Source organism: Elephas maximus, chromosome 2 (genome assembly GCF_024166365.1).
Source record: "Elephas maximus indicus isolate mEleMax1 chromosome 2, mEleMax1 primary haplotype, whole genome shotgun sequence".
NCBI lineage: Eukaryota > Metazoa > Chordata > Mammalia > Proboscidea > Elephantidae > Elephas > Elephas maximus.
Genome location: NC_064820.1, coordinates 223,143,235 through 223,163,256, shown reverse-complemented (window position 1 = coordinate 223,163,256; position 20,022 = coordinate 223,143,235). Strand labels below are relative to the sequence as shown.

At 44.4% G+C, this 20,022-nt stretch overlaps 1 protein-coding gene across 1 annotated transcript in view; it reads left to right on the top strand.

Annotated features, from left to right (window-relative positions):
• DSCAM (DS cell adhesion molecule) overlaps window positions 1–20,022 on the top strand; it is a 1,038,663-nt gene that overhangs the window by 841,166 nt on the left and 177,475 nt on the right. Inside the window, exon 15 of the mRNA XM_049874902.1 lies at window positions 9,295–9,462. Within this exon, the coding sequence (XP_049730859.1) occupies window positions 9,295–9,462 (168 nt within the window). The remainder of the gene's footprint in view (window positions 1–9,294; window positions 9,463–20,022) is intronic.

Here is a 20,022-nt window from a genome sequence, read left to right as displayed (position 1 = left end):
GCTCTAAACGTCCCATCTCACAGGGCTAATGTCGGTACTAAAAGTGATAAAGAACCCAGTGTGGTGCCTGCATATAGTAGGACTCAACAAATGGATAATACTACTACCATACAAATGGTTAACACACTTGGCTGCCAACAGAAAGGTTGGCAGTTCCAGTTCACCCAGAGGCCACCTCAGAAGACAGACCTGGTGATCTAATTCCTAAAAATCAGCCATTTAAAACCTTAAGGGATGCAGCCCTACTCTGACATACATGGGGTCACCATGAGTCAAAATCGACTTGACGACACATGGTTTTTAGAAAATTTCAACGCTTCTAGATGGGTGTGATTATCGCCAAGTAAAAGATAAAGAAGCAGAGACTTGGAGTGACTTATCCAAAGCCACAGCTAGGACATAGCCAAGCTGAGAATCACCCTAGGCAGGTCGGATCCCCATTCTGATCCTGGTCCACACCTTCTAGGCCAGTGTGACCGGGACACAGATCGATTGTGTGAAGGGGCTAGTACAAGGTGGGCCTAGACTCTAAAGCACAGGAGAGGTGGGCTTCTGTGGTGGTTTGACTCCTCTTGAGGGCCCTCAATAACCCATAGAAAGTGGGCAGGACAGGTGCTTCTAAATGATGGGATGATGATAGTTATAAATAAACAGTAGTAATAAAACAACAGTGGACTCACTCTGTGTGCCAGGCACTGAGCTAGGTGACTTACCTTTGAATGCCATTGGCCGGTGAAGACAAATGACTTTCTCAAGGCCAGCATCTGAAAAGTGATTGGGTCAGGCCCAAGACTGGCTGGGACTGGCTTTCCCCCAGGAGAGGAAGGTACCCAACCTCACACAAGAGTCAACCAACAATTTCTGTCCAGGAAGCATAATTCAAAACTCAGCAGATCCCACTGTCCAACTCCACCTGACCCCATCACTATCTTGCAGAAGGGAACTCCGGGATGGGTCCTCATATTGCCTCAATCACAGCAATCTCTATTTTCCACTGTGATCCCCCTCACAACGTTCCCTGGATGCTGGGCACAGCAATGCCCACAGTACCTCTGCAAAGGTGAACACAGGTGTCTTTTCAGCAGGAAGCCCAGCACAGCAGGAAGCTTTTGAGACAGAGCAGACCCCACCTCGTTCCTAGCCCAGGCAGTCCCTGCAGGGTCAGGCTTCCAGGGCACAAGATATGGTCAGCGCTCCCAAGAAGTGATTGTAAGACGTTCGATTTTGCAAAAGCATTGAGACATCTGTGATGCAGACTAATCCGTTGTTTAAAATAACAACAGCAAACACTCAAACGTGCCAGGCACTGTTTCAGGTACTTTATATGTATTAAACTCATATACTATTCACAGCAACTTGATGAGGCTAAAACCACAATTAGTTTTATTTTACAGATGAGGAAACTAAGGTACAGAGATTTGGGGTAACACAGCCACGAAGCGGTGGAGGCCCATGTTCTATCCACTGTGACACCACTTCTCAAGTGAAGAGTCGTTGTGAAACAGATGATCACCATGTGTTGGGGTTACTTAAAACAGTAGTGGGGTGACTTAAAAACTATCAAATTGCAAAGTAACCTAAATTACCTATTTGGAACTTCCATTCAAACAATGACAGTACTTTACATTAAGATATTAAAAACAAAAACAAATATTACTATCCCAGGTACCTCAGAAAATGGAAGTGTAGTACATCCTTGACTGAGGCAGACAACAGCTAATGGAATAATTGTTGTTGTTAGGTGTCATGGAGTCAATTTTCAACTCATGGTGACCCACGTGACAGAGTAGAACTGCCCTATAGGATTATCTTGGCTGTAATATTTACAGAATAGCAGCTGGGCATATGACCGTTGTGCCACCAGGGCACCTTACTATCCCTCTACCCACTACCCAATGGTTAAGTGCTCAACCACTAGCTGAAGGGTTGGTGGTTCAAACCCACTCAAAGGTACCACGGAAGATAGGCCTGGTGATCCTGCTTTCAAAAGGCCTTGAAAACCTTTTGGAGCAGTTCTGCTCTGACACATGGGATTGCCATGAGTCAGAACTAACCTGATGGCAGCTAACAACAACTAAAAAAAAAAAAAAATTTTTTTTTTTTTTAACAACTACCCACTACCTACCTCAGGAAAAAGGAGGTCCAGAAAAGGGAGGGAAAAGAAAGGGTAGTTGGAAGAGATGGGAGATTTCAAACTACATTTTCTCCTTCTGCAATGAGAGAAGAATTAAAGCCCTTACAAGAAAGAATCCTATTCCTGGGGTGTTCCAGTCAAGGCACCTGGAACCCTGGGGCCCAGTCAGCCTCTCTCACTGAACTCCCGTCTCAGTCTTTAGTGTGTGTCACTGACCCGGTGCATACCCCAAACTCAAAAACTATTTATCAGGTGGATGGATTAGGTGTAAGAAGGAGAAACCGAGGGCCCCTTCTCCATGTATACCTGGCCATTGACATCGGAACCTCTCAGGACCCCCACCATTCATTATCTCTAAAATTGCATGCAGATTTCAGCCCAATTAGGTGATTTCTTGAGGCTCCTTGAGTCGGTGTTGGAGATCACAGGCTTGACAGCGCTCTGTGGGAGCCAGGTTTGCTCTTCGGTGTTGGCAGTCCCCTTAATTGGCTACACAGTTTAGCGGTTAGAAAACAGGTGCAAGCATTTATCAAAGCCACAAGAAGCAGCCATTAGACTTCTTAGCCTGTAAGGGTCAGAAATTATTTTGCTTTTCTATGAAAGTCCAATGCCTTCTACCTTCCTTGATGTTAAAAAAAAAAAAAAAGAAAGAAACCCACCATATGCCCTATTCCATGCATCTGTAAAAAGAAGATAAAAAGGATTATCCAGACCCCAGACAGCTGGATATAATGCACTCTGTCTAGTAGTCTGAACCAAAGGAAAAGGAAAAAAAAAAGTGAATTCTCCTAGGCCTAACTTTAACCCTCTCTCCTCCCCATGTATTCCCTCAAGTGTCCCAGCCCTGCCGTCTCTGGCCGTCACTGCGGGAGACTCCCACAGGAGGGGTGACTGCTGAAAGCTGGAATATAAAATCACTTGCTGTCACGTCAGTTCAGGCTCCTAGCGAACTCGTGTGTCAGGGTAGAACTGTGTCCCGTAGGATTTTCATGGGCATGACCTTTGGAAGTAGATTGCCAGGCCTTTGTTTCGAGACTCCCCTGGGTGAACTTGAACCTCCACCCAGAGTTTGGTTAGTAGCTGTGCATGTCAACCATTTGTGCCACCTAGTCATTGCCAAAAACATAGGAAAAAGGTCAGTTAATGCCAAGTCTGTGGCATTGGGTTGCTTTCAAGTTGTTTTTTTCACATCATGGCCTGATTAAAGATACCCTTGTGTGATGGAGAGTCGGAGCCATATTCTTCTACCATGAGTGAGGGAGGAAGGAAGGGAGGGAGAGAGGGAAGGAGTGAGAGAGGGATGGAGGGAGTGAGTGAGGGAGGGAGGAAGGAAAGGAGGGAGGGGAAAAGGAGTGAGGGAGGAAGGAAGGGAGGGAGAGAGGGAGGGAGTGAGTGAGGGTCGGAGGGAGTGAGGGAGAGAGAGGGAGGGAGTAAGTGAGGGAAGGAGAGGGAAAGAGGAAGGAAGGGAGGGAGGAAGGAAGGAGGGAGGGAGGGAGGGAAGGAGGGAGTGAGTAAGAGAAGGAAAGAGGGAAGGAAGGAGGGAAGGAGTGAGTGAGGGAAGGAAGGAGGGAGGGAAGGAAGGAGAGAGGGAGGAAGGGAGAGAAGAAGGATGGAAGGAGGGAGGGAGGGAAGGAGGGAGCGAGTAAAAGAAGGAGGGAGGGAAGGAGTGAGTGAGGGAAGGAAGGAGTGAGTGAGAGAAGGAGGGAGTGAGTGAGAGGAGAGAGTGAGTGAGGGAAGGAAGGAGGGAGGGAGGAAGGGAGAGAAGGACAGAAGGAGGAAGGGAGGGAGGGAAGGACAGAAGGAAGGAGGAAAGGAGGGAGGGAGGGAGGGAGGAAGGAAGAAAACCCGTGAATCACTTTGTAAAACTGTGATGCTCTTTTAGAAAGGGACCGAATTTCCTCCTTGCAGTCCAATTTACCTTTTCAGGTTCATCCCAACCTATCGATGCATCATGAGATTAGTGGTGTGCTATTGAACATGAACTCCCCCGCCCCCGGCCCCCACAAACTCTGCAGTCGTTGATATTTAAGGAGACTTCTTACAAATCCCTGTGAAGTTATTGCAGTTACTAAGGTGTGACTTCCTCACTGCACTTCCTTCAGAGAGAACAGCCTCAGTACCCACTGAATTTCACAAGGAGTCACAACGCCTTGCCTTGGTGTAGGACCCTGCTGTGTCAGAATGCTTTCGCATTTGGTGTCTTATTCGATCTTCACAATGTCTAAATGACACATAGGTGGCAGGTGTTCGGTGTCTCATTTTAGGTAGAAGAGAACTAAGTCCTAGAGAGGAGATGGCAGATCCCACTGTCCACGCCGCCTGACCCCAACATTATCTTGTAGAAAGAAACTCCAGAACCAAGCCCCCATAGTCCTGTAATCACAGAAATCTCTAGTTTCCACTGCCCTTGATCCCACTCAAGACACATGCCTGGACACCAGGCCCAGCTATGCCCATAGTACCTCCGCAGCAGGTGGTTTCTGAGCCAGAAAAGACTCACTCCTTCCTAGTCCGGGCAGTCCTGCAGGGTCAGACGTGCAAGGCACAGGTTGCCCAAGGCTTCCAAAGAGTGATTGTAAGATGCTCAATTCTGCAAGAGCACGAAGTACATCCACTATGCAAAATAGTCCATTGTTTAAAATAACAACAGCAGACACTCAAATGTGCCGGGCACTGTTCCAGGGTCTTTTTATGTATTAAACTCATGTTCTACTCACAACAACTTGATGAAGCTGAAATTATTATTAGTTTTATTTTACAGAGAGGAAACTGAGGCACAGAGAGCTTGGGTAACATAGCCAGTAAGTGTCAGAGCCCACGGTCTACCCACTGTGCCTTGCTGCCTCTCGAGTGCAGAAGTGAAGAATAGCTCAGATCACACAACTGGGAAATGGCTTGGCCTATGCTGGGACCCAGGACAATAGGCTTCCCAACTGTTGTTGCTAATACACACACATGTAATGCCTAATTGTGGAGCAGCATGCCAGTAGGCAGTGCCTGTCCCACCCACTGTCTTCAGCGCATTTCCAGGTCCTGGTGATGATCCAGTGGCTCAGCAAGGGGGCTCCAGAGCCAGCTGTCCTGGGCTCCCTGCTGGCCTGTCCCTTTCCAGCCACGGACCTGTCTTCCTCACCTCTGCAGTGCTCACCAGTTAAGTGGGACATGACAGCATCTACCTCAAAGGGCTGTGGCCAGAATCCCTCCAAGGTCACAGGCTGTCCTCTGGCCAGAAGGTTCCCCCTCATTCCTTGAACTGCCCAGTCACCACCACCTCCCTCCTAGATGCACTTTTTTCATCACGTCCTCGAGGACGCATCCCTGGTCCACATGGGACCAGGCCTCGTGACCCTATGCTTTCATAGCCTCATCTCCCTTTCCTTCTGGTGAGCGCCATTCTGTGGAATCACATGCTCGTCTCTGTGGTAATTGGATGCACATATGTCACCCCCACCATCCTGGAAGTTCTGTGAGGTCTGTCTTTGCCCCACCTGTTGTCCTCAATACCTAGCATACCTGCTAACATATGGGAGGCACTTGACACATATTTGGTGAATACTCTTTACGTTTAACACATTTAATTTAATTTAAAACCATTGTCTAGCACACAGGAAGGATTTCATAGATGGTAGCTTTTATTATTGCTCAAGCATGCATGCAGATGCTTATAAATAAAATGTCGCTAAAACCATTGGCATTTGTTAAACCATTCCTTCGCTGTTTAAGAATCCTCCGTATCCACCAATTCTTGCATTGGCTCCCCAGTGGCAGGGACTGCGTCTGATTTTGTGTGCCCCTGAATCTCCAGAACCTGACACGGTGCCTGGCATGTAGAGATTGCTCAGTGCATGTTTGCTGCATTGAATTTACATGGGACTGAAATCTCAGCACGACCTTTCATTTTCGCCAGCATCCTCAAACACATGAGTTGATCACGGGCTACATACCAAAGTAGGAAAACTCCTTATCTACTAAGCTGGGTACGCTCAGGTTCCAGGGCTGTCTAGACTCCAGAAGCACTGCTTCCTCCCTTTGCCTCTGCTGGCCTAGAGTAGGAACAGCTTCTCACCCTTGCTAGTGCTTGGGAGCCTCACCATCTCCGTGGGCTCCTTTCACCCAGCCCACACCTCCGTAAATAGTCCCCTTGCTAAACCCACTTCAAGTCTGACTATACGCCTCCTTTAGGCTCCCTTTGCTCTCTACATCTAAAACCATCATCTACCTCCTCCATTTGGCTGGGAGACCTGTAATAAATTCCCCCAAAATTTCATGCCTCGCCCTTCCTGTTTAGATCCTTACCCAAACTCTCTCTGTTCATGCTTTTACCTTCAAGTTCCTGCATTTGCTGGCATACTTTTTTTGTTTGTGATTTACTTGTAAGACATTTCTTTGTTCTGTATATCGCATGTTCTTCCGGTTATATTTGAATTTCAGTTCCATCCCACCAAGTCTCAGGACCTCTGTGTGATTGTTTCTAAAGCCTGCTATTATATTTTCAAGCACGTTGTGTTTGTAACCCATGGTCTACCTGCTTGCCAATCAGTATCAGAGATCAAAAGTCACGCTTTGAGCCCCTTTTCCAACTCTATTCACGACAGTCACTTTCTCATTTTCATTCCTCTTTCCTTGTCATATCATCTGCCAGAGTGGATTTATCTAGACTTTCTCCTCCTTCTCCATTCATAGTAACTTTAAAATCCTTCAGAATAACGTATTCTTTCTCAGTGCTCTTGACCTATAGCTAAAAATCCACCCTATGGTATGTTAAACCATACTCTAGAAATTATGATCATTGACACCATCTTTCTCTTTCAAAACACAGTCATTACAAGGAAGAAAGAGTGAAAACATGGCCCCTTCTCCAAGGACCTTTGGTTTCCTGCCCAAGCCTTCCTGCCTTGGTCGTCCCATATGGGCAGTTCATACTCAGGTGAATTGATGGGAGGTGGAGGCAGCTAGTGGACATTAATATAAGTCATCGGGCTCTCAGCCACTCCTAGACACATCCTCCAGTGAAGACCACTGTGTCTTCCTTGGCCCTGTCAGTTCCAGAAACTTACATACCACTGTAGGCAGAGTTACCAGTCACCATACTCATCTCCTTCTGGGGCTAGTAAGTGAGTTTCTCTGCATCTTGCAGTGCCTCTGGTTCCCTCTTCTTGTCCTCAACATCCTCTCTAGCAGGTCTGGCTTTGTCTTTGTGGGACAAGACTCATAGTTATGTGTACTCTATTTGTACAAAGCCTCATCTCTTCCTTTGTCCTCTATTAGCACAACCCTTCTCTTCCATCTTTGGATTTTTTTTCTCTGTGTCATGTTCTTTCACCTTTAATCTTCTTGACTCAGATGATACTTTCTCTCTTAACTGGAATATCAAATTGTCAGTTTCTATTATGCTCCATTCCCACTGACAAGTTAGAGCGTTCACAAGCAATGTCATATCACATTATTTTTTTCTACAAATCCGGAAAATCTCTTGCATTTATGGTTACCTTTAAACTTTTATACTCATTATTGGGGATGGAAAGGGGTGCAGGATCATTTCAAGGACTCAGAGGCCTGGATATTTTCTGTTTATTCATCTATGTATTAAATGCACATTTATTTTTGCCCTGATGGCACAGTGGCTAAGAGTTCAGCTGCCGTAACCTAAAGGTCAGCAGTTCAAATCTAGCAGCCACTCTTTGGAAACCATATGGGGCAGTTCTACTCTGTCCTGTAGGGTCACTATGGGTTGAAATTTACTCAGGGCCAATGGGCAAAGTCTGGGAAAGGTCTGGGCTCAGAGCTTCCATGTCCCCAGGGGACACACTTACCGTTCTGAGAGCAGATATTCACTTTTACCACCCAGGAAGCACCACTGAGCCTCCATATTCCAAGGCCTTTATTGGCCTCACCATATGACCATGATAACTGAAAACCAAACTTGTTGCCACCAAGTTGATTCCAATTCTGACTCATAGTGACCCTATAGAGTAGAGTAGAACTGCCCCATAGGGTTTCCAAGGCACAGGCGGTGGATTTGAACTGCTGACTTTTGTTTAACAGCCAAACTCCTAACTACTTCAGCACCAGGGCTCCATGGCCGTGATAGATGACATCATGTCCTGAGGCTTAGTCGGCATTGGGCCTCCAGCTGATCATCCTCAGATGTGGTCCTGCTTTCAGGAACCAGGACCAAAAGCTAAATTGTTTACTGCAAGGAGCTTCCCCACCTCAAAGACCCTAGTCAGCAAGTGCCTGGACTCTTTAAAATAAGAACTGTTAACTGACATTCTCATCCTTGGTTGAAGCCCTAAAACCACCCGGTACATATTATTACTGGTTTAATGATCGCTCTTCAAACAAGGCAGTGCTGTTGTTAAAATTAGCTATGGTTGAAAAATCATTCCGACAGCAAAGGATTTGAGCCTATAGGATTTCAAAAATTGAGAAATATGTTTGGTAGACGGTTTTTATCCTGGAGACTGATATTAATTTCTATGTAAATATTTCATTTTTACTGCTCTGCATTTAGGAAAGAAAGAATCTTTTCCATGGCCTAGTTTTACTGATTTTCAAATACTGTTTAGAACCAGGAATTTTTTTTTGGGAGGGGGATAGATATTGAAACCATAATTCATAAAATCTTGTACAAGGAGTGCTTCGAAGTAGCTGTTTTCCACTCTACTGGCATTTCCCACGTGATCGCTACAAGTCCACCTGTTTTGTGTTTTCACTGAGCCCCTCAGTTGCAGCCCTTGTTCCCATGGTCGGGATAATGATCTTGTGATATCAGGTCTCTCAGATGGCCAACTCTGCCAGATAAAATTAACCCTGAGTTGTCATTTTTCTTTCTCTCCTTCTTTCTTAGGTTCATTACAGTTTTTGTGTAATGAACATAAAATTCTCCCTGAGCTACAAAAGAGTGCCTGTATCTCAACACTGGAACCTATCAACCCTTGAAAATTATTTTCAAGTAAAATTATTTTCAAGGGTGGGCGATAGGGTGGTTTTATGCTCATTTCTGATAGTTGGGTGCACTGTGCGTCACTCCTCGTATGTCAAACGGGCATTACATTCATTTCTGGTTTTGTGTTTGATTCCTACTTGCAAACTTTCAAAGGCAGAGAAAAAAAACTCACGTCTCTATCTCTTCTTTTTTGAAAAACAAAACCCAAAAGACTCCTGGGATTCTGCTCAGAGAACCAAAGATGTTTCCCCTCAGCTGAACTCGGCTACCATCATTGATATCCACCCTTCCTCCACCTACAGCATCCGCATGTATGCCAAGAACCGGATCGGCAAGAGCGAGCCCAGCAACGAGCTCACCATCACCGCGGACGAGGCAGGTACGCCTGGCTGGGCATGCGTCCAGCTCTGGAGGAGCCCTGGAGCTCACTGTCAGGGCTCTGATGGTTGCATGCAGACCCAGACATTGCCCACCCAGGGTGGAGACTTTGATGAGTGATCTCCATAGTTCTGTGACCTTGAAAAATCGCAGACCGTGCTCCACCTCCTACTTTGAGGACACTGCTCTTTCCAGTAGGGTTTAGTTCAAGGTTCTCATATCCCAGACTTAAAGAAAGATGTATGGGACTAACAGACTGGAGAGGTGAAAAGAATCACGTTCTTTTTACAATTCCTTTGTTTGGATGCATGAATCCAGGTTGATGGGAGAACCATGAGTGTATTTCTTGCATATGGCCCTGTGAAACCAAGGTGGGGAGGAGGGCACAACTGGGAAGCTGCTTGGGAGAGTGGAGAAGAGAGAAAGTTTTTATATATATATATATAATTTTTTTAATTGACTAGGATGTTGGTATCTTTTAATAAACTTTATTGCTCTTTTTTCCTATTCCAAAGTAACTCATATTCAGTGTTAAAAATTTCTGAAACTGCAGAGAAGTATATTAAAGAAGGCAAAACACCTTCCATAATTTTACTACCAAGAGCTAACCTAGGATAAAAAAAAAAATTTGGATATAACCTACTAAATTACCTTTGTAACCGATTTCATCACGTACACACACATGTGCAAGCAAGCACACCTACACACATACACACAATTGCACACATTCTTGACACTGTGGTCCATTTGGGTTGTCAGGGAGTGCAGTTAACCAGTTTGCAAAGAACTGGGTGATTAGGCAGGGGCCAAGGAATGCTGGATGTCAGCCTACGTCCTGGCAGGAGGGAAGGAAGCAAGCTATGTTGGGCTTCTCTGAAGAAGGAAAAGTAAGGAGCCAGGAGCTAGATCATCTCTTGGGGGGATAAAAAAAAAAATGAGCCTATTTCCCAAACCGGGCTTCTTTCCCTGCCTGCAATCAGCGCCAACCAGGCACTACCTACTGTAGTTTCATCGGGAGGACACAAGACTCTATTCCTATTTCTTCATCACCGTGATTAAGGTGATCGCCATCCCAGATAACTAGGAGTCCACTGGCGATTCATTTTAGCTTTGATTCCAGGTTGACCTTGACTTGTTCTCCACCATTTACTTCTCTGTTACCTTCATTAATAGTGCTCCAAATACAAATTGCTTGTACATATCTCTTAAATACTTTTCCACAAATTGTAATGATATCTTCTAACATTTATTTAACAACCCTCCAGTTATTAGATAATAAGTTCCTTTGATTTTTCACTATTATACCTTATTTTTATGCAAATAACTTGGGCCCTCTACATTGGTTTGCCAGTTGTGCCCTCTGCCCTCGAGGTATTTTCATAGGTGCTGCTATGCCAATTTTTTTTATACGGTACTGTAAAAAAAAAATTAGCATAGTGTGCTTACGAAAATGTCTCATAGGCGGAGGGTGAGGTTGGCAAACCAGCGTAGAAGGTGTGCGCTTTCTGCATAAAAATGCAGTCAACACCACTGTAATGAACATCCTTGTGGTATATCTTTTGGCATTCCCAAGATTATTCTATGTTAAACTCTAAGAAATAAGGATCGCTGGATTAGAGCAAATGCAAAATTATAAGTCTTTGATATATGCAGCCAGTATTTTTCTCAAGGAAATACATTAAAATTTGCAATTCTCCCCGAACTACAAAAAAGCACCTGTGTCTCAACACTGGAACGCATCAGTCCTTGAAAATTATTTTCAGGAGTGGATGGTAGAACGGTTTGATGCTTAAAAGTCTGAGGGTGGCCCTGTTTCTGAAACTTGGTTACACTGTGTATCACTTCTGATATGTAAAATGCACAAAATGATGCCTTTCTCCTTCTTACCACGAATATATTTAATAGTTAAAAAAAAAAAAATCCAAGCTTTGAAAGTTCTCTGCATTCCTCAGATATAAGTGGGAAGTGAGTGTTTATCTGCTTCTGCAAAGACAGACTCTTACGTAAATAATGAAAAAAATAAAATAACCCTCTAAAAAAACCCAGTAGCCGTCAAGTTGACCCCAACTCATGGAGATGCCGTGTGTGTCGGAGTAGAGCTGTGCTCCATAGTTTTTTTGTTTTTTAATTGTGTGGAAACGTAACAAAATATATACCAGTGCAACAATTTCTGCGTGTATATCCACAGGGTTTTCAAAGGCTGATTTTTTGCAAGTAGATCACCATCATTTCTTCGGAGATGTCTCTGGGTGGACTCAAACCTCTGACTTTTCAGTTAGCAGCCGAGCGCATTAACCGTTTGCACTACCCAGTGATTACTATAATCACCCTCTGGCTCTGTGGGGTTTCACTATGCTACATATTTAGGAAGAAGGAGCTGCCCCCTCCTTCTACTCACATGTTGTCTTTAACACCACACACATCTCCTTTCTTGTTAATCCCCTTTTCTAACCCTGCCCCGTCTCCACAACCTTCTCGGTGTAGCTGTGTTTTTCTGGTGGTGAGTTTGCTCCTGTTTTCTTGATTGCCATTCTTAACGCTGCTGTTACTGCTTTTTATTTTGTTCCCTCTGTGACCTCCACTGCGGCTGGCAGTTACCATGGCAGCGTTTTCCTTCCCAGCCAGGAGGCCAGGTGACCAGCTGCTCCAGGCACCAGGCTGCTGTGCAGTTGCCTAGCATCTCCGCAGACGTACACAGGTGCCTCCTCCCCAGCTCCAGGGCTGGTTTTTGGATTTGTGGGTGCTCGCTACTGGCTGCCCCCCACAGCTGCTCTCATTTTACATTGAGACAAGCCAAGGAAAAGCCAAAGGAAAGGAACAAGCTTGAGCAACGTAAAGCAACAAAGCAGAATTTGCCTCTGTCCTGATGCATAGGTTTCTATAACTGAAATCTGAAAGTAATTTTCCTGCTGTGTCTCAGGTAGACCAGAGTGCCACAACCCTGACAAAAGATCTAATCAGAAATGCCCGCAATGGCTGCCACTGCCCAAAGGCACATCTTTGAGAAACTGTAGCCACCTTGAGGTGGCCTTACTACCCACCACCAAAATAAAAAGAGGTCATCTCTCAAGCAGTGAGAATCATCAGATGGAAGTGGTGGACAAATTCATTTTTATGAATATAGTGCCTGTTCTGGATTGAATTGTGTCCCTCCCCAAAATATGTGTCCACTTGGCTAGGCCGCGATTCCCAGTATTGTGTGGTTGTCCACCATTCTGTGATCTGATGTGATTTTCCTATGAGTTATAAATCCTAATCTCTATGACATTAGTGAGGTAGGGTTAGAGGCAGTTATGTTAATGAGGCAGAACACAATCTATAGGATTAGGTTGTATCTTGAGTCATTCTCTTTTGAGATATAAAAGAGAGAAGTGAACAGAGAAGAGAGGGACTTCATAACATCAAGAAAAAGAGCTAGGAGTGTAGCGTGTGCTTTGGACCTGGGATCCCTGTGCTAAGAAGCTCCTAGATCAGGGGAAGATTAATGACAAGGACCGTTTCCCCAGAACTGACAGAGAAAAAAAGCCTTCCCCTAGAGCTGGTGCCGTGAGTTCGGACTTCTAGCCTCCTAGACTGTGAGAGAATAAATTTCTGTTTGTTAAAGCCATCCACTTGTGGTATTTCTGTTATAGCAGCACTAGATGACTAAGACTGCCCAAGTCTCAGGAATCTGAGAACACCTTTCACAGCCACCTGGCCAAGGGACTGAGTCTGTGAGGTTATACTACCGTGGGAGTCACACTCGATGCCCCCACGGCCCAATGATGACCTCTCATGACTACCCCACTCCATGATCCTGTGCATATCAGCTTCTCCCTCTGTCCGGAAGACCCTCTGAGCCCTTGTATCTCCCTTTATGTACTCTTTTTTCCAAAACAAGGCCAAAGGTGCCCCTTCCCTCACCCCATGTGATGTCTTTTCCAGTCTCCCTGGATGGAGTTCCTGCCTCCTCCCACTAGACGTTGTCAGATGTCTTTCTGACAATAGCTTTTGAGGTGTATCATCATTTTTCCATGGACCCCTGTGTTTTAGATTACCCTGTGACCCCTCAACACCAGGAACTGTATTCTACTCATAGTTCTACTCTGTGTCTCACACCAGGGAGATGACTTAGTATATATAGGTTGGATATTCATAAACACATCTCAAAGGATTGTCTTTAGAATGTGTGTAATCACGAGCAATGTGCGTGTATGTACGTGATATGAGAAAATATATGGTAGGATGAAATCCACATTGAAATTTTGGAAGACTTCATTAAAGAAACAAAACAAAACAAGAAGATTAGAGAAAGGCAAAGAGTAGAGCTAGGAAGCACAGGGAGGAAAAAAGCAGAAGAAAGAGTAAGCCCCACCCATCAGAGCTCTAAGCACCAACCACAGGAGGCTTTTGAGCCGTCAGACTATGATTCTCTAAGCCAGTTCTGATCCAGGTGGAACATGTCCCACGTCATAAACTTCAGCCCACAGCAGACTTGAGCTGCATGTATGTTTCCTTTGAATCTGCATAGTATTTGTAAACCCTTTGAAATAGATGCCAATTTTTTTTTTTTGTACTAGATGAAGATTTACAGAAGAAACTAGTTTCTCATTAAACACTTAGTACACATATTGTTTTATGACATTGGTTAACAACCCCACATGTCAACACTCTCCTTTCTCAATCTTGGGTTCCCTATTACCAGCTTTCCTGTCCATCCCCTCTTGCTTGTAGTCCTTGTCCCTGGGCTGGTGTGCCCCTTTAGTATCATTTTGTTTTATGGGCCTGTCTAATCTTTGGCTGAAGGGTAAACCTCAGGAGTGACTTCATTACTGAGTTGAAAAGGTGCCCAGGGGCCATACTCTCAGGATTTCTCCAGTCTCTGTCAGGCCAGCAAGTTGTTCTTTCTTTTTAAGTTCGAATTTTGTTCTACGTTTTTCTCCAGCTCTGCCCCAGACCCTCTATTGTGACCCCTGTCAGAGCAGTCAGTGGTGGTAGCTGGGCACCATCTAGCTGTACTGAACTCGGTCTGGTGGAGGCCATGTTAGATGTGGTCCATTAGTCCTTTGGACTAACCTTTCCCTTGTTAGATGTTGATTTTTAATATTTTAAATTTCAGATCAAATTCTAAATTTTCAGTTCTTCTTGAGTTCTTACCTGGTAATAATAAGCTGGAGCTAAGAATGAAATGATTCCTCTTGGTTGTCGTTGCCTTTGAGTCAGCTCTGACCATGTTGACCTTGTGTACAACAGAATAAACCATGGCCTGGTCCTGCGCCATCTTCATGATCGTTGGTGTGTTTGAGACCATTCTTGTGACTGTTGTGTCAGTTCATCTCAGGGAGGGTCTGCCTTATTTTCGTGAGCCCTCCACTTTACCAAACATGATATCCTTTTTTAGTGATTGTTTTTTTCCTGATGATGTGTCCAAAGTAATTGAGTTGAAGTCCCACCATCCTACCTTTTAAGGAATGTTCTAGTCATATTTCTTCTAAGACTGATTTGTTCATTCTTTTGGCAGTCCACAGTATAGTCAATATTCTTCACCAACACCACAGTTTGAATGCATTAATTAGGCTTCCATATATCCCCGATTAACCATAACTACCACCCCTCCCCCCTCATTCAGCAAACGACAGCCCATGGGCAAAATCTGGCCTGTTTAAGAAGGTTGTTTTTACAAATTTAAAGGGTTGTTTAAAAAAATAAGATCTGGCAGAGAATACAGGTGACCCACAAATCTTAACATATTTACTGTCTGGCCTTTTACAGAAAAAGTCTGCAAATCCCTGATTTAGATAGTGCCACCATGAGCATTTGAGTTTTGGATTCCTGCTGTATCTATTGCAAAGCTTAATGAAGAAGGAATGGCTGCTATTTACATAATAGCTCTATCTAAGGCTAGAAAACAGTATTGTTCCAACTCTGCAATATCGAGTTTACTTTTATGTAAAGAGTGTGAAAGGATTATCTTACGATTTTATACACTTGACCTCAGAGAACAGGTGCAGAGCAGAGATCACATTTTCTTTCACTCTGTTGCTGGCTCCCCCCCAACAGCCCTTGGCCCCCCAAAAAAGAGAAGTCGCCAGAGTAAATGGAGACACCGTCAGAGTTTGCGAGGTTAGCTCTTAATGGACTAGAAGTGTGGCCTGACGTGCCAGGGCTCCTCTGACACTAATCAGCCTGTCACATTTCAGCTTACCCTCTCGAAAGACCAACTTCTCCATTAGCAGCTGCACCCTGAAGGTCATGTGTCACTTAGTGCCTGTGACCGAGCTTGGGGCGGTTGATTCCTTCATCACTTTCATTACGAGGCTGTCCATGGAAATTGGAGTTCAGTTATGCAGGGACCTTGTTGAGAAACCAGTGAGCTTTTCACAGATGCATCAGAGAATGGAAGGTCAGGATTAGGGAAGGGTCACGGCACGGAGTCACTAGGTTTCCACTGGATCCGTCATTAAGTAAATGGTCTTTGCATCGCCTTTCATCACAGCCCACATGAGCAGCTCCATTTGGAAGCACAGTCTCCTGTGTGCTGAGCTAGAGGCTGAGGGAAAGAGGGAGGGTATGATGAAGGCTTAAGAAAAGAAAAAAGTCACGGGCATTGAAAAACATTTTAACAGCAGCTCGTGTTAGAGCTGAGTGTGACATCAGTGGTATTATTCACCAAAACAGTGACATGCACAGAGTTCCCCCAGCGAGAAGAGCTGTGCACACCTGACACCCATACCTCCAGTAATCTGGTTCCAGAATGTGTTGTCATTTTTTTCTAGGTTCAGTTTGGAGAGACTTTGGAAATTAAACCTAAAAAAATCACTGGCCTCTTTGCCATTTCTCGTAAGTGCTAGATAGAAGCCCCCCACCCCCACTAGCCACCCTTCTGTCTGGAATGTTCTTTCATCACCTCCCTTACCACGTTCAAATCCTTGCTCAGTTATCATATCCTCAACGAATCCCAGCCTGATGGCCCGATTTAAAATGCAGCCCACTGCCTATCTGGGACACTCTGTCCCCTCCCTGCTTCCATCACCATTGTCAGTTGCCATCCACTCTGACTCATGGTGACCCCATGTGTGTCAGAGCAGAACTGTGGTCCATAGGGTTTTCAATGGCTGACACTTCAGAAGTAGATTTCCAGGCCTTTCTTCCGAGGCACCTCTGGGTGGACTTGAACCTCCAACCTTTCGGTTAGCAGCCAAGTGCTTAACTGTTTGCATCACTTAGCCCTCAATAAATTCCCCCAATAAGGAAAGCAGAAGTGCAACGTGGGAGGGATTCTCACTGGGGTGATTCAATCTGGTTTAATAAACAATTAAGCCTCAAGAGTCTAGTTAAAGCCAGGAGATTGATCATTGGGAGACAGCATATTTTGAGAGCAGAGCAGAGGGTCCAGGCTTCAGTGTTGATGCAAATTGTTTGGAAGCAGGAGGGAGAGGAGAGTCCATCAGAAGCTACAAAGGGGCTGTCAGAGAAAACAGAAGCTAACGGGAGCAAGCGGGCAGGGAGGAACCATTCCACCAGAAAGCCTTGCCGAGCCTCGAGGAATGACCAAGAGGAGACTGCGTGGAGACCCGTGGGTGTGGCCATGAACAGGAGTCTATCTTTGCTGGATCTTCAGTCACCGAGAATTACTCAATTTGTCTTACTTAGTAAAAATCTTAGAAATTGTAAATGTAGTCTTTTTTAAAAAAGAAAAAAACCATTGCTGTTGATTCCAACTCATAGTGACCTATAGGACAGAGTAGAACTGCCCCACAGAGTATCCAAGGAGCAACTGGTAGATTCGAACTGTGGACCTTTTGGTTAGCAGCCAAGCTCTTAACCACTATGCCACCAGGGCTCCAAATTTAGTCTACTCATAACTGACTATCTTACAGATTGAATAGCCTTTGGCTTCCGTAGAAGTGCAGAAAGGATTTGTTTTGGAAATTACATTCATTGTCAGTCCTTACCTTTAGCCTTCTCCTTCCACAGAAAAGAAGTTAAATATAATATTCTGGTTTAATAAAGAAAATAAAAGAAGTTTCCATTAAAAAAAGAAATCATATAAATAAATTCTTAAATGTTAAGTGTCAACACAATTTTCAATTTAGATAAGTAAATGGATACAGAATGGTTGATCTTCAATGCTTTTAGCATTGGCAATTCGATCTGTAAAATCATAGTTTTACAGAAATTTTCTGTTTACAAAGAAATGAGGGCCTATGGGGGGAAAATCACAGCTTACGAGAAGACTAATTTTTTTATAATAAAAAATGTTTATTTTATAAATAATGTTTTAGACCCTTGGAATGGAAAATTTAGTTTCTTTCATGTAAAAAACAAACAAAAAGCTCCCTGCAAGCTCTTAACCACTGTGCCACCAAAAAAAACGAAAACCAAACCTGTTGCCATGGAGTCAATTCCAACTCATAACGACCCTATAAGACGTAGTAGAACCGTCCCATAGGGTTTCCAAGGAGCGACTGGTGGATTCCAACTGCCGACCTTTTGGTTAGCAGCCATAGCTTTTAACCGCTACACCACCGGGGTTTCCACTGTGCCACCAGGGCTCCTAAATTACATTGAGCATAGTTCTAATGTGTGCATACACAGGTAGTCCCCAAATTATGACAGGGTTCTGTTCCAAAGACTGCGTCGTAAGCCAATTCTGATGTAAGTCAAATACTGCATTTCAAATTAACAACTGATGCATCTTATGAATGAGTAAGACCGAGCCATAGGCCTGATGTGCAATGTATTCACCAACAGTGTTGTAACTGTAAGTCGGAGTCTACCAGCTGGCGGACGTATGTGCAGTTCAACTGCCATAAGCTGTTAGAGTTGAGCATCGATCACCCAGCTGTCTTCCCGTTAGGACTCCTGACATCAACACCAACTTCACTGTAGACCAGGCCATAGCCTGCTATACAGTCTTGAACATCATGTCATAAAACTGAACATCAGCAAGTGAACATCTGAGAATAATAACATCAGCAAATTACGTGCTACAACATTGTATGTAGTACGTATCATAGGAAAAAAATGGATGGTCGTCAACGCCGTTAGTTAGAACTCAAATACATGGTTAAGGAGGGGACTACCTGTATGATATGTTTTTGCTGTCCAGCGATGACGTTGTTCCTCTGACTTTAATTTTTGAGAAAGGAGGGACACCAATACATTCACTTCAAAGACTAGACAAGCCAATAAAGAAATTATTAACAAAGCACCACAGTATTGTTAGGCTAAGCTGTAAAGGTATTAAAATCAAAAAACCAAACCAGTTGCCACTGAGTTGACTTCAACTCATGGCAGCCCCGTGTGTGTCAGAGTAGAACTCTGCTCCGAGGGGTTTGCAGTAGCTGATCTTCTTGAAGTAGATTGCCAGGACTTTCTTCCAAGGCATCTCTGGGTAGATTTGAACCTTCAGCCTTTCAGTGAGTAGCTGAGCACTTAACTGTTTGCAACACCTGTGGACTCCAATAAAGATATTATGCTCTTAAAGATGGCATGTCTGTCCGGGAAACGCAGACCACTACCCTTTCACCTCTTTAGCAGGGGCTTTCTGAAAATACCAGACAAAATCAGAAAAGCAGATTGTCACAGACCTGTGACCACATCACCTGCTTTATGTTTTCCAATGAAATCTAGGGCATTTTTGTATGTACTATACCAGCGTTTTTTTTTTTATATACCAGCATACTCTAATATAGCCTAGATTTCTGGGTGGTACAAATGGTTTGTGCTTAACTACTAACCTAAAATTTGGCAGTTCAAACCCACCCAGTGGTTCAAACCCACCCAGCAGCACCACAGAAGAAAGGCCTTCTATCTCCTTCTGTAAGGATTAAACAAACAAAAAAACCAAAACCCATTGCCATCAAGTCTGTTCCGTCTCATGGCAATGACATGTGTTCCAGGGTACGACTGAGCTCCATGGGGTTTTGCTGACTATCACCTTTATGGAGGCAGATTGCCAGGGCTTTCTTCTGTGGGACCACTGGGACCACTGGGTGGGTTTCAACCTCCAACCTTTCCATCAGCAGCCAAGCACAACCCATTTGTGTCACCCAGAGACCAGCCAAGAAATCTCTATGGAGCAATTCTACTCTGTAACACATGGGGTCTCCATGAGTCAGAATCAACTCAACGGCAATGGGTTTGGTTTTTGGTTTTTCATACTAGTGCCTTTGTTTTTAACTAGTAATTGATCTCAACAAGAAAATAAGGCTGTGACTACTGTCCGCCATCTTCCTGAGAAAGCTGCACCCAAGCCTAGGCAGTGACACTGGAATTGCCTGATTCGGAACAAATGGGCTTCTTGCTGAATTGGGTTTAGCACAGTTAAATCAGAGTAACCAAGCACCCAAATAGCTATCAGACCTCAAAAGAACTTCTCGGGAAGGATTTTATGGATGAACTGCATGCTTCTCGTGGACCACGGGATCGTCAGCGTGAGAGAGAAATCCATTCTATGTGTTTTCTTTGGGTCTGATATCAGAAGGCTCCTGCGTGCAAAGGGCTGAACGCTGTGAGCAGAACTTAGATGCAGAGCAGTCACAAAATTCTCAGAATCCGCTGGATCCAGCCTCTCCCT